The sequence below is a fragment of the Lissotriton vulgaris genome, chromosome 4_1 (assembly GCF_964263255.1).
Source record: "Lissotriton vulgaris chromosome 4_1, aLisVul1.2, whole genome shotgun sequence".
Classification (NCBI taxonomy): Eukaryota; Metazoa; Chordata; class Amphibia; order Caudata; family Salamandridae; genus Lissotriton; species Lissotriton vulgaris.
Window position 1 is genome coordinate 128,652,139 of NC_141691.1, and position 24,715 is coordinate 128,676,853.

The following is a 24,715-nucleotide window of genomic DNA, read 5'->3' on the forward strand; positions in this document are numbered from 1 at the left end:
GAATGAGTTATCAATGTTCTGTGTGTATGTGTGTGTCTCTGCGTGCATGCATTTGTGCATGTGTGCCTGTACATCTACACCTGTGTATGCACTGGGGGGGGGTCGTAGTATGCGCTGATTAAACTGTGCTAATACCTGTGTGCCACACTGGCTGTTTTTCTCTTTGGAGGATGATTGTTTTATTTCGCCATCACATCCTTTGCTATGATTTGTCACCCCATTTCTTGTGCTCCAAGGTTCGAGGAGGATGGTCGTCTTCTGTTTTTGTTGACATAGATTTAATTTTCAGTGCATGGTTTTATTTGGCTTCTTTCACTTTCTATCCTTTTTTTAAATGTATTATTTTGGCAGTTTTCTTGAGGAGGTAGATAGGTCGACCTTTCATCAGCCATTTTGTGGTCAGTTCTTACCTTCGCTTAAGGCCTAAGATGGCAGCCACGGTGCAGACACCCAGTGGTTGAGCGCCCGTAGGTGGAGCGCGGACCTGCTGAGGGCTAGATTTGCTGTGCCCAGCCACAGCCACCAGTGACTAGCTGTGGACCACGCTACCAAATGGCCTCCAGAAAGTCCTTTTATATTGCCATGGACCTTCAGGAGGTAAGATTTAGCACCGAAAGAGCTCGAATAGATCTCCTCACCCTTTAGCAGCCCTGAGATAAACCGACTCCTCCTGGAAGCCATCATGCATGTGTTATTAAATGCAGGAGCAGTTGTGAAAACATTGTTTGCCATTAATGACCTAAGTGAATGAACAAATATAGATTTGGACTTAAGCAGTACCGTGCCCCCATCCCTGACTCCCTGCTGTGTCTGACTAACCTAGTTATTAAATCAGGAAAGTAAGAGGTGGAGTGATGGCCATTACTGAGAAGTGAATACATTTTTAGATGTTGCTATGTAACCAGTTATGAGACACAGAAACTGTAATTTCTGCATATAAGACCTCTTCTGAAACTTTCCAATTAATCGTCTTCTCATCACCCTTCTTATTAGTGTATTATTTCCTCGACCAGGTCTCCCATCAACATGTCTTATGACGAGGCAATCTAAAGAGAAGGGTGATAGTTTTAGAAATTATTTTGTAATGGAGGGTGGCTCTGAATTTCACAATGGTCGTAACTTCTGACAAACATATTGGGCATGTACTATCCTATCTCTCGCCCTTAGGAGCTGATTACCACCTCTTCCTTGAAGATGCTGTGGGCAGGTCATTTTGCCAGTTTTTTTTGCATTTCTGTCAGACCCATCACTCTCATCCATATACCATGATCAGTTCTTATGGTGAGGTGATGAAGGAAAGAACTAGCCCGGTTCTCTATGAGACGTCTGCAATATGCCAGTCATGCATTTCTTCATATGATCGTAACGTGCGCTGTGACTCCCTCAGTCAGGGTCTCCTTCATGGGATCCAATAGACTAACAAGCTGAAGTCCGAAACTCTTCTCCAAAGAAAGGGCTTGAAATGGTTCTGAAAAACAAGTAGCAGAAGAAAAAGCCATGGCAGCAGCATGTCCGTGTGGTTGGTGGCACGTCTATGACACGGAGATGGATCTACCGGCTGCTTGGGAAATGTTAGCCACCAGTCCCATACTTGCTGGTTATTGCTAATCTTGAAGCCTTTTCAGAAGCTTGCCTGACACACATATGTGGGACAGCAACAATTGTGCCCATTCTCTGGGTCTTGTTCTTTCACCCTTTTCATTGATCTTTGCACACTCTTTGCTCTGGAATCAAGGTATCTACACAATCTCTCTCACTACTGTAATTCTACCTTCTAAATTTAAGATCTGCAGTTGTAAAGCAATCTCCGAATCCACACAGTCGGGCAACTTTTTATTCAATTTCTCTTGTTCTTTACCAGCCAAACTCCTGGAAAGCGCAGTCACTCATTGGTTTGCTGACCTAATCCAAAATGCACACTATCTTAGACCCCCTACACTCTGGTTTTAGGTCCAGGTTAAGCATGGCCATCAGCCATCTTAATCCGAATCCCTTCGAGTAGAGGGTTCTACTGTTCCTGCTGGATTTTCCTTATTTGGACACACTGAGTTGGCACGCTTCAACGGACACATCATGAATTTTGGTCCCAATTGTAAAAAATGTTGGAGTTTCATATCTCTGCTACATTGAATGCCTCCTACATCCAACTCAACCCCCTATATGAAATTCCCCATTTTCTTCGATTCTTCCACATGGTAATGGTGCTGAATATCTTTGTGTATTCCAGATTGGACTTTGGAAATGCACAATATTTAGCTCTTTCAAACAAGGAGTTCGCAAAGATGCAGCCATATGTATTCTGGGTATGGAAAGCTGTTCGTATATCACCCAGACTGGGTATTCTTGATCAGCTACCAGTGAGACAGAGGATCAGGTTTAAATTCTTATGTAGTTTCCTCTGACCATTAGCAGTTTGGGATGTCTGTGTTTTAGAAATCTGCTGACATACCCTCCCACCACACTAAGATCTGCTTCCAAGACCCTCCTCTTCAACTATAGATGGTACACTTGCTGTATCCTGGGGTCTCATGCCTGGAACTCTATCACCTCATCTACAAATTTAAATCAGCTACCTCAGATCTCACAATTGTTTGAAAACTTGGCGCTATGATACATATCTTGGTAACACGTGCTTTGCAATACCCACACCAGACAGCCCAGCATAACATACGATTGTTCATGTTTGTGAGAGAGACGGAAATCGTTCTCTATATTGGATTATCTGGCTTTACCTCATGGGAAATCAATTTTGTGGGTTCTTTCAGACATGATGCTCAGTCCTGCCATGAATTCTTCATGTACTGGATGCAGTCAAAGCCCTCAACTAGCTGTGCGTTGAGACACTTTTCTTGACTTGTCTCAATAACGTGCGTCAAGATACATCATCACCTCTCTGAACACAGTATCCCTCTTATCAAACAAACCACTTTTCATAGTTAAAAAAGTTCATGTGCCCCAACTACAAGCATCTACATGAGCACCATTCAGATTTACAAACTCTTCCCCAGCTTCTTCAACTCCTTCATCCTGAACGACCTCAAGATATCCATAGTCTGAGCCAGCATCTCCAATGCAATGAGTTCATTCACACCACCCTCTCTAACGCATCCCGGTGCAATAGCATTGCATCAAAACTGCAGAACCCACACCAACCAACACTGACTGCTAGGAAGGCGCCCATAAGGCCCCAAAAAACACTGCCACAGAGTGAGATACTCCAAATGATAGCAACCGCCACAATTACCACAATTCCATACCTACAACTGTAACTCAGTGAGCTGCACTACCTTTACACTCAATCTAAAACACAAGACCAAAACATGATGCGTCTTCATTCGCCTGTCTTGCCTTTCGGCCCCTGCTAAAGATAAGATAGACATTCTGGCAATGTGTGCAACCTCAATCTTAGGTGCATCTTTCTCATGCAGTGTAATTCCCTAAGTGTTCAAGCACCTGTTCTCCTCCGGTTCCACAAAAAGATAGCCCAAATCCCTCTTCATTAAATAATTACTTCCCCATAGTAGGCCACTGATGGATTAACTGGGTACCAACAACATAGGATTTGATCAACTCCATTAGCCCATTGAACCTCACTAGGTACTCAAGAATAAGTGGCCCAGATTCGTATTGTGTTGTAGTGTAGGCATATATAGCACTTTCTACCCCTGAGGAGGCATTGAAGGGTTTTGCAGACATATGTCACTCTACGCTTTTGGAGCTAGATTTTACGAGAGAGTCTGTGAGTAAACAAGAACAGCTTTCTAATCCCTCTGTCAATGAAGCTGCCTATATTCTAGCTGACTCTTCTGGAGCTGGCAGCAGCTGTCACCCCCAAACCCACACAACACTCTTCTCAACACCTCTAAGAAGCCAGCACACTGCCTGGCACCTTCTTTCTCTAATTCTTTTCCCCAACAACTAGTAGAAGCAATCTTTCTCCTTTCAGGTCAGATAATACAGATGCATGGATCCCACCTCCTCTAACATGACCAAACATGGTATTAGACGCCCAGTTCTCATCAGGAGCAAGTGCTGGCCTTCTAGGCCTGTCTTCAAGTAGGCTAGAGGTAATTCTGAGTAAAAACTGTACATGAATGGTTATAGGTCGCCAATGGCAAGGGTGTGCTCCAGTGCTTAGATCCTAAAAAGATAAGAGCCAGGGCTCTCATCAGGAGGCCACTGCAGCGTGTGCTACCCATTACCCCTATGAGGGCTGCCAATGACAGTACCAAAACAACTACTAACCATCACACTCTTATTAGTGTGACGATTCAGACTATTCTGGGCCCCCAAAGCTATAAGACTAACATGGACAGCAGATATTAGTCATTTTGAATGTATATTGAATAAATAAACAACTGTTGTGCTCATCTCTAAATTAGATAGACAGTGCCCCCATGTGGTAGACTGTCATAAGTGCCGGTATTCACAATTATGAGCTTATGCCGAGCACCAGAAACCACTGGCTCAAATTAAGCACTGGTATGCTTATCTGCTACAAAGAGGTCTAGGAGGATATCACGCAACCTTGTGCTTATGGAGGGCAGAAAGTCGTGTCTTATGTAAGGCAATGCAGGCGGAGCATAGGCGTGTGTTTGTGTGTGTGTGTAATGTCTTCTGGAGTAGTGCATGATCAATAAATATCCAGGGTAAATTTCTAGTTTCACAGAGCTTGCATTTGCATTGAGTAACATGACCAGTGCCATCTCCCTATCAGCAATCACATGCAGGCAGTACCGAGGACACTACTGTTTTCTGAGTGTAAATGGATTGGTAATATGCTTAATGTATGTACGTGGTATTTCTACCTAGCCAAAACGCAGGTGAGCGCCGTATATGGTCAGAGACATGCATAAAGTCCCTTTTAACCTGGAAGTAGCCACAGCAGAAGCGAGCAGATGTATGAAAATGTGTGTGAAAGGGCAGGAGTTTAACTTACTAATAACCTTATCAAATGTAATAAAATGTACATCATTTTTTTTACAAAATGGTATGCAGAATGCAAAATTAAGATATAGGATAAAAAGAAAATAGCAATCAAATAGCAATTTAAGTGCCATGAGTTAAAACCAGCAAATTAACATGTTGTAGATTTTAAATGCAAGCCTGTCAATTTTTACTCAATTAAAACTTTGTTCACAACATTTTAATACTTTTCACAAACATATGTCAAATTCTTCAGTGCTAAAGAGCAGCATTACATTCAACCCAAGTTTTGCACCATGCTACACTCTAGGTGGAAAGTCGGCCAAAAAGTATGGCCCCTATGATGTAATGTGGGCCTTGTTATGATGTAATGAGACCCTTATGATCTAATGGGGCCCTTGTTATGATGTAATGTTGCCTTTATGATGTAATGTGGCCTTGTTATGATGTAATGTGTGCCAAGTTGTAGACTTGGTTCTCCTCCAGCTGATGCTTCCTGTTGCCAGGAGTGGAGATGTGTAGAATGTACCTTAAATAGGGCAGATACAGAGTTATTTAATGTGCACACATGTGGACATGCATTATGCCCATCAATTTTTTTTATTGCATTTGTCACCCAGAGTGGGACGGGTATGCCCAGACGTGGGTCCTGTGATCTCCATGCCACTGTAGTCAAGCTATCTTGGGTGATAAGTTGTGACACCCCAAAACCAGTCCCTGGATACTTATTTCCAGTCCAGGGAGAACCTGGCCTGGCAGTTCGGGCTGGACTGTTGCATATGGCTGGGTTCAAACTGGCATGGGGAGCAAAAACAACAATTGATTTAGGCCCAGATCTTTGTACAGGGGTGAATGTATGACATAGTTCTGCATTCTGTCCATCAATTGTTCTTTTTGCACAAAGTGGTCCCCGGCATCACTGTCTGTGTGCTGGGTGCCCTCATGCAACATGCTTGAGCCTCCAGGCGTGGTAAGGAACTTTACACCTAACCCTTAAGCCATGCTGTTATATGTTACTAGAACATGTAAACCCCTCACAATCAATGTTATGGCATTGTTACGTCGGGTCTTCATGCCTCTAGCCCATCCTTTCCCCACCTGGGAGCAGGAGTGCTGATATAGGTACAGCTGCCATATGTGGCTGTGCTATTGGTCGGCTAGCCTGCCACTCATGTTGGGACCTAGCAAGAGCAGCGCCTCATAGCTATCCCTTGCACCCAGTTAGTCCCGCACCTTAGAGATGGTCAATAATGTAGTCTATGATCTGTAGTCCTTAAGAGAAGAGGTGGGGGGGGGGGGGTGGGCTTCCCCCCATGATGTACCAAAATGGTGCATGCACAGGAAGGGGCGAGTTTATGATTTTCATGGGTGTGGCCCCATGAAAACGAGGAACCATCCCATCTGGAATGTGCCAGATATCCCCTGGAGCTTTCTGGGCAACAGAAGGCCCCAGAAGCTCCCTTGTTTAATAATAATATTTCTCATAGGACTCTTACTCATTGGAATAACTGCTTGTGGAAGAATCTTGATTGACAGGTTAGCTGGCCGAGTTTTCTAAGAATGAACAGCAAGATACTCTGAATGCAGCACTGTGGCCTCCCGATGAGCAGGGGGGAGAGCAATTTGGACAATGAACTTTCCTATTTGTTTAGAAACCTGCTAACTGCTCAGCTTTGGTTTATTTCCCGCCTGGTTCACTAAGCTGCTCATGTCTCATTTATTCAACTAAATTATTCCTCCTGAAATGAGATATCTTGGGGCAGTTTCTAATCACACCTTCCGGTGTGGTAAATGTAATCACATGCTTATCACCCCCGTTTCATCCGGCTCTCCAGGTTTAATTGTTATCTCAGGGTCCAATTCACAGACATGCAACCCCTGGCACGCGCAGACACTCCGAGGAAATAAACAAGCTCGCAGTCTGTAATCATTTTTAGTTTCTAATTGGTGCCAACCCTCTTTCGAATGCAGTCTAGGAGTGGAAGCCGTTCTGCACTGTGGGTTCTGATGCCCAAAGAGATGTGCGCCTAGGTGCCCCTGGAATATGCCCGGCTCTTCTCCAGCGACGTCATGACGCAGTTTGATTCGAATTAGACATGTGTGGGGGACTTTTATGATCATGTTTGTCCAAGAAAGTAGACAGTTGCAAACCGCTTGCACCTTGCAGCTTTCTGTGCCTACAACTGTGCTGGTGGCTGCTCCTGTGGGTCCCCCTTCTGAGTTTGGCAGGAAAGCTGTGGGTTTAGTGGGTCACTGGCATGTCTGATCTACTGCAGTTCTTCTGTGCCACGAAACTCTAAATTACCTCCTTAGATCAGAGAGATGGGGGACTGAAAGTATGACATTCAAAAGGTTTTTGCTTGTAGTGATGAATAGTGATGCACTCAATACCCTAAATATGAGAAGACTCTTTACAAAAGTACAATAGGGGGGACAGTGTATAGACCGAGTAATCAGATATTCAAATAGTAATTGTTTCATATATACGTCATCATTTGTAAACATGTGGAATGCGCATTCCGGGATACGTTTAGGTATCATTCGTAGGCGGAGATATTGGCATACATGTTTTAAACTTGGTACAAAGATGATACAAGTGTAAATGCTGTATACATAGACATATGCAAGAAGGTATCTTTGAAGAGTTATGCCATCATTACCGCCTACATGTGATAGCATAACTAACTGTATATTGCATTGCTCGGTCATATGTGTTTGCAACATGATGATGTATTTATGAAACACTTACTGAGTATGTGATTTCACAGCCTGTACCCAATCACCCCATAAACATATTGAAATATGACACTGCTCATGGTTTTGGTGTCCTTCTAGCTCATGTAGGTACCTTGTAGGGCTTGCCCTAACATGTAGTAACAAAGCATGTAGTTGTAATGAATGAAGTCTGTGTAGCTGTGGAACATGCAGTTGTTTCTAAACATTCGGTGCATTGCAGAAGTGTTGTTATTATCCCCTTAAATAATCTGTAGCAATGTTATCAAATTAAAATGTTGTTCCTCAAAAATTCTAGTCTAACCAAAACATGCATAGATGTTCTCTGATCTATTAAGATAGCCAGATATTCCTCTCAACAAATGCTTCACAGCAGATCCTAATCAGCTGTATATACCCATCCTTCGTACAAACGCTTTGCAGCAAATCCTCATCGGCTGTTTATACCCACCATTGGTACAAATGCTTCACAGCAGATCCTCCTTGGCTTTTTGCACCCTTTCTTCACAGCAGATCCTCAACGGTTGTTTATACCCATTCTTCGTACAAATGCTTCACAGCAGATCCTCATCGGCTGTTTATACCCGTCCTTTGTACAAATGCTTCACAGCAGTTCCTCATTGGCTGTTTATGCCCGTCCTTTGTACAAATGCTTCACAGCAGTTCCTCATTGGCTGTTTATGCCCGTCCTTAGTACAAATGCTCATGGCAGATCCTCATCGGCTGTTTATACTCATCCTTGGTACTAAAGCTTCACAGCAGATCCTCATCGGCTGTTTATGCCCGTCCTTTGTACAAATGCTTCACAGCAGTTCCTCATTGGCTGTTTATGCCCGTCCTTTGTACAAATGCTTCACAGCAGTTCCTCATTGGCTGTTTATGCCCGTCCTTAGTACAAATGCTCATGGCAGATCCTCATCGGCTGTTTATACTCATCCTTGGTACTAAAGCTTCACAGCAGATCCTCATCGGCTGTTTATGCCCGTCCTTTGTACAAATACTTCACAGCAGTTCCTCATTGGCTGTTTATGCCCGTCCTTAGTACAAATGCTCATGGCAGATCCTCATCGGCTGTTTATACTCATCCTTGGTACTAATGCTCACGGCAGATCCTCATCGGCTGTTTATACTCATCCTTGGTACTAAAGCTTCACAGCAGATCCTCATCGGCTGTTTATGCCCGTCCTTTGTACAAATGCTTCACAGCAGATCTTCATCGGCTGTTTATGCCCGTCCTTTGTACAAATGCTTCACAGCAGATCCTCATGGGTTGTTTATACTCATTTTTGGTACAAATGCTTCACAGCAGATCCTCCTCAGCTGTTTATACTCATTTTTGGTACAAATGCTCACGGCAGATCCTCATCAGCTGTTTATACCCATTCTTGGTACTAATTCTTCACAGCAGATCCTTATCGGCTGTTTATACCCATCCTTGGTACTAATGCTTCACCGCAGATCCTCATCAGCTGTTAATACCCATCCTTGGGTCTAATGCTTCACCGCAGATCCTCATCAGCTGTTTATACCCATCCTTGGTACTAATTCTTCACAGCAGATCCTCATCAGCTGTTTATACCCATCCTTGGTACTAATGCTCACGGCAGATCCTCATCAGCTGTTTATTCCCATCCTTGGTACTAATTCTTCACAGCAGATCCTCATCTGCTGTTTATACACATCCTTGGTACTAATGCTTCATCGCAGATCCTCATTGGCTGTTTATTCCTGTCCTTGGTACAAATGCTTCACAGTAGATCCTCCTCGGCTGTTTATACTAATTTTTGGTACAATTGCTCACGGCAGATCCTCCTCAGTTGTTTATACCCATCCTTGGTACTAATTCTTCACAGCAGATCCTCATCGGCTGTTTATACCTATCCTTGGTACTAATGTTTCACCGCAGATCCTCATCAGCTGTTTATACCCATCCTTGGTACTAATTCTTCACAGCAGATCCTCATCGGCTGTTTATACCCATCCTTGGTACTAATGCTTCACCGCAGATCCTCATCGGCTGTTTATACCCATCCTTGGTACTAATGCTTCATCGCAGATCCTCATTGGCTGTTTATACCCATCCTTGGTACTAATGCTCACGGCAGATCCTCATCAGCTGTTTGTACCCATCCTTGGTACTAATGCTTCATTGCAGATCCTCATTGGCTGTTTATTCCCGTCCTTGGTACAAATGCTTCACAGCAGATCCTCCTTGGCTGTTTATACTCATTTTTGGTACAATTGCTCACGGCAGATCCTCTTCAGTTGTTTATACCCATTGGTATAAATGCTTCACAGCAGTTCCTCATTGGCTGTTTATGCCCATCCTAGGTACAAATGCTCATGGCAGATCCTCATCAGCTGTTTGTACCCATCCTTGGTACTAGTTCTTCACAGCAGATCCTCATCGGCTGTTTATACACATCCTTGGTACTAATGCTTCATCGCAGATCCTCATTGGCTGATTATTCCCGTCCTTGGTACAAATGCTTCACAGCAGATCCTCCTTGGCTGTTTATACTAATTTTTGGTACAATTGCTCACGGCAGATCCTCCTCAGTTGTTTATACCCATCCTTGGTACAAATGCTTCACAGCAGATCCTCCTTGGCTGTTTATACAAATTTTTGGTACAATTGCTCACAGCAGATCCTCATCGGCTATTTATACCCATCCTTGGTACTAATGCTTCATCGCAGATCCTCATCGGCTGTTTATACCCATCCTTGATACTAATGCTTCACCGCAGATCCTCATCAGCTGTTTATACCCATCCTTGGTACTAATTCTTCACAGCAGATCCTCATCGGCTGTTTATACCCATCCTTGGTATAAATGCTTCACAGCAGTTCATCATTGGCTGTTTATGCCCATCCTTGGTACAAATGTTTCATAGTAGATCCCTATTCTGTACAGAAGCATTGATAATAATCAACTCAAAGCTCTGCATAGATTTTTGCCCACATTTTATGATAAATGTTCTATTTTCCCTGTTAATGCAGTATTTTTGGTATCAATAGGAGGGATACGTTGGTTTCATTGATAAGTGGAATTTATCAATCTCTGAGAGGGAGGTAAAGAATATAATCTTATGGGAAACAGAAGGACATCTCATAGTGTTTGTAATTGATTAATGTTCGCTAAAGCAGAGACCAATATTAAGCCTTTGTTCTACAGGAGGACGAGAGAGAGGAGAGTGCGTAGATAGAAGATGTATAAAGAAAAACGGTCAGTGGGGGGTGAACCAAGATTAACTTCTGCAACAAAGCAACCTCTTGCTTCTCTCTTGACGTGCCGCGTTGCGGCTCTCACATGTGATATTCTAAAATCAAGGAGCGTGAAATATTTATCGCGTAGAAATGTGTACGCTGCCACCCAAACAGCAAGACTTGAGAGCGGGTAATGTCGAGACGTCCCAGAGCCGGAGCAACCAAATCAAACTTTAATTACACAGTTGGGAAATCACAGGAATTTGTTTTTTTTCCATCACAAAAGTGCCCTAAATAATAAGCGATGCCCCACCCCGCAAGAAGCCCTTACAGAAATTAAATCAGGGTCTGAGTTTAGATTGTAAACTTTAGTAACCATAATATAATGTGTACAGTTCCAGATTACCAAATAGGCAAAGAAGGCACCAGCCTATGGGACCTACTCCTTTTATGGTCCCGCGGCAACGGATTAAAATAATATTGATTTGATCTTGGAAGAAAATTACAATCAAGCTTTCTTAAATGTTTTCCAAATACTTTTTGATTAATAATAGTTAATGTTTATTTTTGTGTGTAATAAAATTGGTTGATTAAAATTGTTGGTAACGTTTAATAAATGTATTAGAAGATAATTTGAAAGTGGGGACCCCGAAATTTCGACTGCTAAGAACCTCCACATGGTTGAATATAGCACTGAATATATGAGAATCATTAACTTCAGGCATTAGAAACCACCCATCTGAATGTGAAGCTCTGTGTTTGGTCTCCGCATTTTTGGCGCTCCAGTCTGGTATAGAGAACTTTCATATCTCTATGGTTGACCAAAAAAACACAAAGTGAATTTATTAGCTGGGTTATCTGTGGGTCTGTCTGAACAATCATGTCTACAGACCCGTCAATAAAGTTGTATGGAGTGATTGAGAAACAATAAACTTATAAAATAGGTTGTGACCTTACAAACCCTGCTCTCCCAAGTGACGCCCCACCGTCCTTTCCAAATGACGCAAGAGGCATCACTTTCATAGTGCAGTTGTAGCAATGTTCAAGCAGATCATGTTATGGTCTATAAATTGAATTATATTGTATTGTAATTTCATTTATATATCGCTTACTACCCCTGGGGAGGCATTGAAGTGCTATTTCGTCGAGTAGCACGCTACTCCGGAACCCATAAAGGATTACTGGTGAATTAGTCTACTGAAATATGAAAGTAATTTGAGTGGTGGATATGTTAGTCAGTGATTTAGATTGAGAAGGATAGTGGAGGGATAGAGAAGGGAAAAAGGTTTGCATTAGTATAGTGCTTCCTACCCCTGATGGGGGTGTTGAAGTGCTTTTTCCGGCGAGTAGCACTCTACTCTGGAACCCTTACAGTATTAAAACGCTTTATTTATTTTTAAGGGTAATTAAAAATGGGGGCTTGGGGGATCTCTTCTCAAAAATATAAAAGTATAAAACAGTGCCAAACCTATAAATGAAAGCAGAGAATTCAGAAAGGGGAGGTGGAATATGTATTTGCATTTATAAATCATTTATAAATTAATGGAATAAATTAAAAAAACATTTCCTGGAAATGCATGCTGGTACACAAAGCAATGCTTCTTGAGAAATGTTAATGAAAGGAATTTACAATAACTGTGTCTAAAAACGAATTATTCAAACATATCAATTCACAAATAATCCTTTCAATGCCAAACACTGGGACACTTTGTTTGAAGTTGCCATGCGCTTTATAGGTTGCAGTATTATTATTATTATCATTAAAAAGTGATAGTCCGCTCTGCAACTATGCAAATAATATGCACAACAACCAGTATATGCATTGAACTAATTTTATTTTATGAATTAAAACACAAATGAAAGTAATCTTCATCAATAAAATATTTTAAGAAGTAAATATTTTAAATATAGATTGGAGATAGACACTGTCAAATGCCATTAGTTTTTTTGTGGTCCTTTGATAATTTAGCCAGAATAGGTATAATTAGACACTTTGCACGCAATAACACAGAAGATATACTCCTGCTTCGCTGGGATAAGCATATGTGGCCCTGCAACCGGGAAGACTGCATGGCTTGAGAGGAGGGTGACCATCAGTGACATTTGGTAGCTGTAAGCCGAACAATCTCCTCAGACACTGCAGTGCTGAGTACAACTTTGTCATGCAGGTGTAGGCAACTGTCTCCTGGAATTTCATCCCAGTCTCTACTTGTACGTGGTACATTATCCTCCGACTCTTGTTACCTAGGTTCTGTGAATGAGAGAGAGAGTGAGACCATAGTCCTCTGATCTCCACCTGTCCCAGATGACCTTCCCAGGGCAGTAGGGACACATCTGTCCCCTCCATCAGCTTGGAGTGGGGAAGGGATAGGGGTCTGCCTTGGATTGCCTGTCGATTTTGTGCAGTCTCCTCTGAAACCTGGATGAGATTCGACCGGTTTCCTTGTCGCTGGGTCCATGATTCTTCAGATCCCTCTGCCGAGATCCAGGACAAAGGCTGAAACATCAGAATTATAGCTTTAATGTCCTGGACACGTTATGAAGGGGGAAAGGTGCAGAACTGCTGTGTTCATAAGAGCTCCTATAAAAGGAAGCCTTTTTGAAGGAGTCAGGTGTGACTTTGACTCATTGATCGAGATCCCACTGTCTGGAGGCTGCCTACAACTGACGGTGGAAAACCCACCATAAACAGCAAGTCATTGAGTTACAGGTAAACTAGAAACCCCAACCTCTGAAGTTGGACTGGAATCACTGTGATAACTTTCGTGAAGCCCCAAGGGGTGCTAGTAAGTCCAAAGGAGAGCATGGCAAACTGAAAATGATCCTGACTTACCTTGAACTGCAGGTAACGTCTCTGGGACTGCAGAACGGAGCACATGAAAGTACGCAGCTTGCAGGTCCCAGGCAACCATACAGTCGCCCGGAACATGAAAGACAGAACATGTGTTGGTCATTGCTTTGACACCCTTTTACTTGTTCTTAAATTCTCATAGTTTCTTGTCACCTAAGGTAACACTGCACCAAGCCACTTTAACAATAGCATGCAAAAGCCCTTTTTTGGCAGTATCACTCAGACCAATTAGAACATTGTAAAGGTACACGGTCTAGAGACATGTACATATTTCTAATGGATACCTCTGCCTTCAGATTCCCCATCTTTAGCATATTCCCAAGGAAAAAATGACAGGCGGCAAGGTGGTGATCATGATATCCGCATTTGGTTGTATGATATTGGGATCTGTGTTTTTTGACAGAAACCTTTCTATAGGTCCTTCACTCATACTAACACTGGATTACAGTATGGTAACCTACAAATAGTAGACATCTTGTGTCACACAGATTTGTTGAGTGCAAGCGTAGTGCTTTGGTGCCAGTGGTGTGTATAATTGTTATATGAGTGTATGTTGTGTGTGTGTGGAACATTCCAACATGAGGTGTGTGAGGGAAACCAATATCATGTATGTGATATGCATTGCAATGCACCGGCTTATGTGTTAATATGCCATACTGAGATGCACATATAGTGAGAGTGTACAGAAGTAGACCTGGCATGACATTGAGTGGCAGATGTTCAGTCATCTGTCTGGTTTAAGTGGCCCGTGCTCATCGCATGGCAAGTAGGAAATCAGTGAAGGAAGTGACCCGATTAGGGCCACCCGGGTCACCACTGACCACCTCTCAGCTTTCCATGCTAAATGAAGAGTTGGAGAAACAGTAGATAGTATACACCAAAAATCATTTATTGTATATGATCAGAGCGGGGCCCTGTCTGCACAGTCTCAAGAGAGTGCTACAGAGGGAACTGAGGAACTGCATTGCATGATCAACTAATAACACGCCAACAGTGGATTTTTCCCAACATATGTGGGCGAACAGCTTAAAGACAGGAAAAAAACTACACTGGTATCTTGCACAGCTCAGAACACTTTCAAGGCTGTTCCACCCTGGGCCATGATCAAACTGGCAGAGAGGTGGGAGAGGGGGCATTACCAAGGAAAAGCTATGCCCTGGCACAGACAATTCTTCATTACAGATACGAAACTTAACAAGGAGCATGTCTCGGAATTACACTGCATTAGTTTCAATCAGTACATAAAATGGCGCATATAAAGAAAATGGCGTAGCGAATGCTAACTTATACATGGCATTAAAGAGCATCAGCAAGCATAATCTGGCCTCAACACGCATGTGGTGGCATGTGGCTGAGGGTCTGTTAACACAAGTCCTGTAATGTTCAAAGTAACAGACTACAGGAGCATGGATATGGGCTGTGTATTACTAGGGCTTCTCATGGCCAAGCAGCATAAGATATGCAGAATAGGATGGTTGTGAAACAGTCACAGCGGACATGTCTTGTGCCACTTATGTCTAGTGATTTGCTGGGGCTGACATTGCCTCTTCTACAGTTCCATGGTATGGTGTAGTCATGGAGAGTAAAGAAAATTATTGTTCACATGCGCAAACATTGAGTTTGTGTGGTCATGTGTGTTCAAATTCATATTTTGCTCCTTATACCCTGATTACAAGCTGGTTAGTGTTTTCGAATCTCTGCGCAAACTCCTGCTTATGCATGGGTCAAAATTACGAGTTAGATGTTATTGAACACACCCAGTGATTACTAAGGGCATTAAATATTTAACCCTTCATTACATTTCGGTAGGTCAAACCAGCTAAATGTAATAGGGCAAAAGTTTACGTATTTACCGTACCATGCAGAGTCTAATGTGGCAAGCTCCGAAATATGCATGTTATTCCATAAAAACCTAAGTTTGGATCGCATCTAATAAATAATGAACCCAACTCTATTATTATTTACGCGGTAGCTTTGGACTGGCACATATGCGGTTAGTGGCCATGATATCATTTTCACAGAGTGCTGTCTTGCTTCGAGTAGTAATAGGTCCATTTTAGCTGGCCTTACAAGGTTATTCTCTGGAACACGCTGGTAATGTAGCTGGCGAGGATGTGTTCTGGAGAGAATGCGTTGATCGAAGGGGTTGTGGTAGCGGCATAGTTAGGGTTTACAGCCAAGAAAAGTAGCTGTCCCCTGTTTCTTGACAAAATTATCCTACCCATGCAATATCTCATCCAGCCACTTATTCCTTATATCGCCCACTGTGCAGACCTCCAGACCAAGCCCAATCCCCCTTTCAGTGACATCCTGCCGAGGGAGGGAGTGTTGAGGCAGGTCATGTGGTTCACCACAATGGTCAACTACAAAGTTGTCCTTTTTGGTGAAGTTCTTCTTCTTGTCGATTAGGATGTCTGTGTCATGCTGCTTCAGACAGCACTCTGCCTCCAATGTAATGCCTAGCAAGAATGGAAAAGGGCAGGGCCCTGGGTGTCAGGTGCATGTATGAGTTTCTTGTGATGAATGTTGCCTGCTGTGTGTATATCAAGTCATATTTTGATAGTTACCTATTTCTCATCATTCATATATAGATCCATATTTGTAAAGCGCGAACATATCACCCCTTAAGGATTCATGGTGCTATGGGCTAATGGGGAGATTAAGTGAGCGATTGCCCAGAGTCGCATGAAGCTGAGCTGAGTAGCACCGGGGATCGAACCATGAGCCCCGTGCACCCAGAGTCAGCCGCTCTGGCCTCTGCACCTCACCTCTCCCTTCAGATTGCTATGCAGTGCATTAGGTTGCTGTGCATTCTGCCTAAGCGTAGTTAACATCTTGTGTCTCAACTCTTATGTAAAGCGCTCAGATACCCACTAGGATCATGTTAGTGCTATATAAAACGTAAAAAAAAAATAATAATCTAGGTACCTTAGACTGAAATTAATACTTCATTCTACATTTCCAGTCATACATCAATTCTTGTCAATCATCCCTATACATTTTAAATTAGTTGTTTCACTTTTCATATTTAATGCTGCCATATTGTGGCTCATACATTAAATGCTTCAACATTTATGATTTAAAGTTGAGGAACAGGACCACAGCACTTTCTTGAAATAGTTTTGTTACTTTTCTCTTTCTTTCAGATTAATAAGCTTCTCTATTCAGAAGACTGGTAACATGTTTTCAACTGCAAGGCACCCATCGCAACACCAATCTGTCTTCAAGCTCCTTTCGTTTGAGCCCAATCCACATGTTATGTCAGCAGAGACCTTTGGTTAACCACCCATAAGCCCTTACTGAGATTTTCCTTGCTGCCCACACAACATGAGAGCTCATAAAAGAGCACGTCAGAGTATGTGGGTGGCAGAATCTTTTCAAGAGTGGATAATATTAGTGGCATAACATTTTTCATTCAGAATTTGCACTGGAAATATTCCAGACATTTCTACATGAAATTGATCCCGCGCTTAATGACTAGGCGCGCTTCCCACAATTAAAATATTCAACTTACAGTAACATTTCAGCTACTAAGAAGAGGATTTGGGCATCATGACTATATTGTAAGTGTTTGCTTCTTCTTGTGAAATGGTCCATTACAGGGAAGGGGAAAGGGGGGATGTCCACATGATTGTCTTGGTGTGGGCAACAGAAAATGTTGGATCCCTCTTTTTGCACCCGGTCAGAAGTGTCTCGAATAATCTTAAACTACCAAACTGAAATATGTGTCATGCCGCACGAGCTGGAATTGTCGAATAAGCGTGCCCTTATAGCAGTTACAAGGGAGATCCTTTCAATCTTAAACATGGATTGGAGCTGAATATTAAACAATTGTAAGCACAAGTTAAACTTACTTGCCCAAAAAGCTATGGGCCCAATTCACAAAAGTAATCTGAGACAAAATCCTAAACTCACTACTTTTGGTATTCACAGAAGGCATTTAGTAGTAGTAAAGTTAGGATTCATAACTTTACTACTACCAAACTAAGAAAAATCCTAACTTTACGACTTTCGGTATTCACAAAAGGCATTTAGTAGTGGTAAAGTTAGGAATCCTAACTTTACTACTAAATCCCTTTTGTGAATACCGAAAGTATTTGTTTTTGTCTCAGATTTGTACTGTCTCTCCAAATGGTGAATCCTACTTCATACAATCAGAATTTTCTTATGTTTTCTGGTGTAGATGACATCTTTAACAGAGGAGAGTTCACCGGTTAGCTAGACTTTCCATGGTTATAAGTTAAAAGCGGGGTAGTGCAAGTTCCTATGAATATGCGTGAGAGGTGGTATTGCCAATGTGCATACAAAATCATAACTCAGTGCAAATATATAAATATTGGCCAACGTCATTTCCGGCACGCATGGCACCTATAAATGTATGCCTAGTTCAGGTAGGTGTAAGTATAAAGTGAAGTATCCCATTTTTTTCTGGGGTATGAACTGAGTTGCATATAAAATGTTTTCTATATTAAAATGCAATAAACTCAAAAGTATAACTTAATCTTCATAGTAATACTTTTACTACGGACTTTGTATTCTGTGAAGAGTGTAGGGTGGACAGGTATGTGCCAGCGACTTACCGAAGACCCTGTTTCTATTTGTGTATGCCTGCCCATTTAAAGAATTTCAAACAATGAGGAAATCAGCGCACTTTGTACGCTTACATCTAAGACGATATGGAGTTACTCCTTTTATTGTAAATTGGTATGTCTCATTATTAATTACTTTTCTGAAAAAACTTTTAAAAACTCTTTTTTTCTTCCTGGTACAATAATACAAATGGAGCATTTCAGAGATAGTATTTAGTAAAAAAACATTTCAAGAAGAAATCCTGATTTTAGGTACCTTGCATTAAAATTGACTTTGCAATCAAACTCATTTGGTTGAAATGTGTAATTATAAATTGCATTATTTTTCAGCAAAACACCCTCTCTTCTTGTGGATTTTTTGTATATTTTTCCAAATTGTTGTTTAGCTACACAAGAAAACTTAAACCAACAGCTAGGTTCAACCATTACCATGACTTTTAATCCTACTCCAAATTCTAAATCTAAACTTAAATGTAGCTCATGCATCCCTTGCCTTTAACCATAACATTGGCCTAACTTCAACTGATTGGGTCATGTATAGTTTGTCGAACAAACTCGTTGTTCCCCAACCTGATTTAGAAGTGGGAGAATTGGTGGCATTTCCATGGTGGACCCTCGCCGACATCCTATTTGCTGCCTCAGAGTGTCAGAAGGCCAGCCCTATTTATGGGAGGTGGTTTGACGATCTTGTAACAGAACACAATGCCAGCTATATACAAGATGAAATCTTCCTGCATAGCAGGGCCATTGATTTTATGTTAGGGTGTATACTTATATATAACATAACATATTTCTGATCAGTTGACAGTCCAGGGCCTCTCACTGGCATTTCAGTGTTGCCAGAAGTGCTTCAGTCTCCGTTGCTCAAATTCGTTTGGAAAAACAATCCCTAGGGACAAGGTGAAGAGCTCGTAGTGTGGCAGGAGTACTTCTTCCAAGAGGGTGGAAGAGAGGGCCTCTTTCGACCAGGTAGGTTGTCAGGTGGCCTGCTTCTCTTAGGAACCCCTATATTCATAGCTGTATATTATCATAGTCTTGACCCTAAGTGTAACATTGAACCTAAGCACATTCCTGGAACCACCTGTGGCCATTAATGCTTACTCTTCATCCATTCCTAACCATGACCGTGAACCGATTTCTGACTGTAACCTTTATCTTCAATTTAACCTTTAATCCAACTTACGGATAACCCTTCCCTTGATGATTACCATTACCCTAACTCTACACTAAGTTGATCTTGACCCCTTTACCCGGCCTCTAACCTCAACTTAATTTTTTACCTTTATCCTAATTCTATCCTTGGCTCTTATCATGGTATTATCCAAACTTATCTCTTATTTTGTCCCAAATATTCACTTTAGTGTTTTAATTTGCATGAAATGTATGTCTGAATTGTATTTTTCTGATTTTGTTTTTCAATTAAATAATTTTTCTATTAAATATTTTCATTAAAATTGCTTTCATTGAAAAGTAATGAGACGAAATGACTAAATGCAAATAAAGTTTGGGTATTGTTTTTATGTAGTTCGATTCTGTTCAGCATAGGTGGGTTCAATATGTGTAGGTGCACTAGAGGGATATTTATAAAATAAAGTTTCAGGCACCTATTTCGATGTCTGCAAACCCGAAAAAATAACAAATTCCCTCATTCAGCATCCACATTACACTCAGTGTAAAAGTCAAAGCTGAAATCCTCTAAGCCCACCATCCGTATGTCCCATGAGCTGCTATTCCTAGATGCTGAGAGTGACGTGCCAGGGGAAGGGAGGAACTTGCCTCGTATCCCACTATTCGCGCCAAGGACAGTGAGGCATTTCCACTGTATCGCCTAGCTGCTGAAAGTGGCACGCATGGGTTAGAGAGGTACCAGCTGAATGTGCTACTCTTTCTATTGAATGCAATGTGTGAGCGGCCGTGGGGCATCTCCACAGTATCCTACGCTGCCTGCTGATAGTGACGTGCATGGAGAAGGGAGGCAGATGCCCACTGTCCCGCTCCTTGCTGCTGAATCTGATCTACATGGGACGGTGACGCACCAGCTCAGTATCTTACTCCCAACCTGAGAGTGATGGGCATGGAGCAGTGATGCACCTGGCCAGTATCCAACTATGGGCTGCTAAAAGTGGTGTGCAAGGGACAGTTAGGCCAATACCCATTCTTCTACTGTTGGCTGCTGAATATGACTTGCAAGGGACAGTGACAAACCTGCACGATGTCCTACACCTGGCTGATAAAAGTGGCATGCACATGGCAGTGACACGCCTGACAGCATACAACACATAGCTGCCAAAAGTGACTTGCAAGGGGCAGTGAGAAACCTGCCCAATGTCCTACACATGGCTGCTGAAACTGACTTTCAAGAACAGTGAGGAACCTGCCCAATGTCTTACACCTGGCTGCTAAAATTGACTTGCAAGGGGCAATAAAGAACCTGACCAATGTCCTATTCCTGGCTGATAAGTGACTTGCAAGGGGCAGTGAGGCGCCTGACAGCATCCTGCACATAGCTGCTGAAAGTGGCGAGCAAGTGACAGTGAGGAACCTGCCCAATGTCCTACACCACAAACAATCAAGGTTCTTGTAGAGCACAGCTAATCATCTGTTAGGGTCTCAAAGCGCTGCGGGTGGGTTCTTCAGTTTAGTCAAAAATCCAGGTCTTGAGGTCCTTCCTGGATTGAGGCAGTGAGGGTGATTGCCTGAGGTGTAGAGAAAGAGAGTTCCAGGTCTCTGCTGTGAGGTAGGAGAAGGATCTTTCTCCGGTCGTGGTCTTTCGGATCCATGGGATAGTGGCCAAGGTCAGGTTGGTGGAGCGGAGGTGTCTGGTGGGAATGTAGAAGGAGAGGGGGTGGTTGAGGTATTCTGGTCTGATGTTGTGGAGGGCCTTGTAGGTGCACGTGAGGAGCTTGAAAGTGATTCTTTTGTTCATCAGGAGCCTTTGGAGGTTTCTCAGGTGATCAGCAATGTGGCTGCAGCAGGGGATGTCCAGGATAAGTCTTGTGGCAGCATTCTGAATTCTTTACAATTTCTTTTGGAGCTTCTGGGTGGTGCTGGCATAGAGTGCATTGCCATAGCCTAGTTTGCAGCTCATAAGTGCCTGGGTGAATGGTTCTGACTCAGTGGGGATCCACTTAAAAAAATGTCAAAGTAGACGGAGCGTGTGGAAGCAGGAGGATGAGACTGTGTTGATTTGGAGGTTCATTGAGATTGAGGAGTCAAGGATGTTGCCAAGGTTACATGCATGTTTGGTGGGTGTAGGTGGCTCTGAGTGCTGCGGGCTACCAGGAGTTGTCCCAGGCATAGGGAGTGGCTCCTAGGATGAGGACTTCGTTTTGTCAGAGTGGAGTTGGAGGCTTTGTGACTTGCAAGGCGCAGTGATGTGCCTGACAGCATCATACTCATTGCAGCTGAAAGTGACATACAAGGGACAGTGAGGAACCTGCCCTACTCCAGGCTGATAAAGTTAACTTTCAGGGCACAGTGAGGCTCCTGACAATATTCTACCCTTCACTGCTGAAGTTTACATGTAAGGGATAGTGAGGTAGTTAAAGGCTCCATCCATAATTGTTACGGGCACAACTACATTGCATCCCAGTTTTTCTTATTAACAATTAGTTGATTGAAAATATTGCCGGTGTATTGAAGGAGAAGGCAGAGAAAGGAGTAAGCATAGATGACAGCAGAGGCAGAGTCCTAACTAAAAATATAAAAATTATAATGTCTGCATTACTAGATTCTTGTAGAATCTATTTTGACTTTGGCATTGTAGTTTACTGCCTCTGCTTATTTCTTATTCCAATAGCACTTTTTCTTCTATTTATTCATTCCATTAAGTTGACGAGCAAGTAAAATCTTACTCCAGACCACCCCCTGGCGAGATTTCTCAAAGCGGGCAGTCCCGAATGGCCGGTACCGCTTGTATTGAGAAACCCTCCGTTTGTGTTGATGAAGTTGCTGCTCTAGCAGAAAATCTACTAGAGTGGCATAAAGAAGCAGTGCCCTCTTGCACTGCTCATGGAGCCGTTCACATTGATTTTCTAGCATTGGACAAACACCCGGTGCTAAAAATCAATGCGAACAACGGTACCTAATGCACTCTGCCAATTGTGGAACTGGGCGTAGTGCCGCAGAGTTTTTTGGTCACTTCACAGCCCCACCCAGGCCTAGTTTTCTTCTGGATACACTTTATCTCATTGCTTTCCTTTTTAGTCTCCCCTCTGTCCTCTTTGCTGCTTCTGGCTTTGATTCTCAGTAAGCTGTTCTCCATTGTCCGGTAAACTCCATTTGTTAAAATATTTTAATTGTTGGACTGTCAAAAAACTGAGGTGCACACAACGAACGAATGCATTCAAATATTACTATCCAACATGTGCAACAGCATAGTCTATTAATTTGATTATGCTGCTTTGTATCATAAAATCAAACACACTTGCCTTCTGTTGTGAAGCAGATAACTGTATGGGCTGAACTTTACAAAGCAAACTCATACGCAAATTCCATATTGTCCCTCATCAAAACGCATTTTACCCAATCACATTATAAGTCCTTCATGTAGGGTACCCTTCCATCTCATTGTCATAAACCTATACTTCATAAAGACCTCACACACAGGACACACATGTTTCATTCTTTTCAAGCTACCTACTTAGAGAAGCCAACTACTTGTTAGTCTATGACATAGAATCCGTCAACAGGCAAAAAATACTCAAGAAACACATCTCTCAGCGCATTATCGAAGTCCTTTAGCTTCAGGCGTGCAGAAGGCTCTTGTTTAAAATCTTAGGGCCTAATTTAGATTTTGGCAGGCGGTTTACTTAGTTAGAACGGTGATGGATATCGCCCGCCGAGATATACATTTCATAGGATATTATGGGATTTATAATTTCGGCAGACGGAATATCTGTCACCGTTGTGACAGAGTAGCATGTCCGCCGAATTCTTCATCAGGCCCCTAGTATTTAAAAGTATTACAGATTCAGTTCTAATTTAGGAATTTTTATTAGGTACCAGACCCTTCATTGTATTGATTTTTGTCCTAATGAGAACGCGTCAGGTCTCCTTGTTTCCCCGACTTCTTTTATAATAAGCGACCAAGTGTCTGAAACAATCTTGGCCACTGACCTACTTGTGGTTGAGCCTTCATAAAGCTTGTCTCACCATACCAGCATTTATCTTGGTAACGCCAGCTTGCGTGCATTCTTGTAGAGTTCAGGCACCGAGAATTTGCCAACTTTTGCACTACATACCATCAAATAACATAAGCTCAACTCTTTTTCACTCTAGAAGGATGCCCGAGAGCCCATAACATAGGTTATCTGAAGCCTCTATATTCCATAAGTGAATGGACCATATATTAAACGAAAGTCATGTTCCGGATCTTAAACTTTCTATTTTGCAAACTCCCTTTATACAATTCCTTTAGTGGAAACCTGATCGTCCCCAATATAAAAAAAACTACATGTGGTTAAAAGAGATTCGTAGCTTGCACAGCAAAGCTGTGGAACTCACTTCTCTTAGAAGTTAAGAATACATCAAATCTCTTGGAATTTCGGAATAGTTTGAAGATTTGATTATTAAACACGGTACTATCTTTCTGGCTCTACTGTATGCTGTTTCTCTCTGGGTTGTCTTAGCGCCTAGATACCTCCGGGTGATAGCCACGCTCTAGAACTTCTATTTTCATTTCATTACAATTTATACTTGATAAAGCCAAAAGACAGTGTGAAATTGTTCTGATTTGTCACTTTACTCAGCTGAGACTAATTGATCCTTTTTTCCTCTCAGGTGTCACCTACCCGAAGACCGTACCTCCTGCCTACCCACCACCCCAGGAACCAGGGACAATACATGGACAATACATGGTAACGGATGGATTCACCCAAGCCCAGGTCTTCGAGTTCAACGAACCCAAACGAAGCCAGTCCCCGTTCTGGCAAAACTTCAGCAGGTTAACGCCATTCAAAAAATAATATATAGATATATAGATATATATATATTGAGAGGAGAATTTAAAAATAAAAAAGAAAATTATATTTATAGATGGACCTTTTTTTCGGAGAAGCACTGTTGCAACTAAAATACGGAAGGACCAAAAAAAAAAAACCAAACAAACAAAAACTATTTTCGTCGTCGCTGTTTTTTTTTTTTCTTTCTTTTTCCTGTTGGAAAAGTGATAAGTCAACCCGGCAACTCAGAAGCTTAAAGGACTTCAAACACATCTGCTGCCCTCTTAGAGTGCTCTTTGGTTTGTCTTTTTTATTTTGTTTCACCCAGCTCATTTTGACTCTTTCCCTGGAATCCCCTCTTACTTGAGTTTTGAGTTTTTGGTGCTCTACTGAACTTCTACACACACGCCACATCATTTGAGAGGTGTTTTGGAGGTTTGGATTTTGCCTTCTCCAAAAGGGGAAG

The 24,715-nt window shown here is 42.3% G+C and overlaps 1 protein-coding gene across 3 annotated transcripts in view; it reads left to right on the forward strand.

Moving 5' to 3' along the window:
- ARHGEF9 (Cdc42 guanine nucleotide exchange factor 9) overlaps positions 1-24,400 on the forward strand; it is a 1,106,557-nt gene extending 1,082,157 nt beyond the window's left edge. For all 3 annotated transcript variants that reach the window (XM_086918380.1, XM_086918381.1, XM_086918382.1), the window contains one exon: positions 24,089-24,400. In XM_086918380.1, the coding sequence (XP_086774506.1) occupies positions 24,089-24,273 (185 nt within the window). In that variant the 3' untranslated portion in view covers positions 24,274-24,400. The remainder of the gene's footprint in view (positions 1-24,088) is intronic.
- The last annotated feature ends 315 nt before the right edge of the window (positions 24,401-24,715 follow it).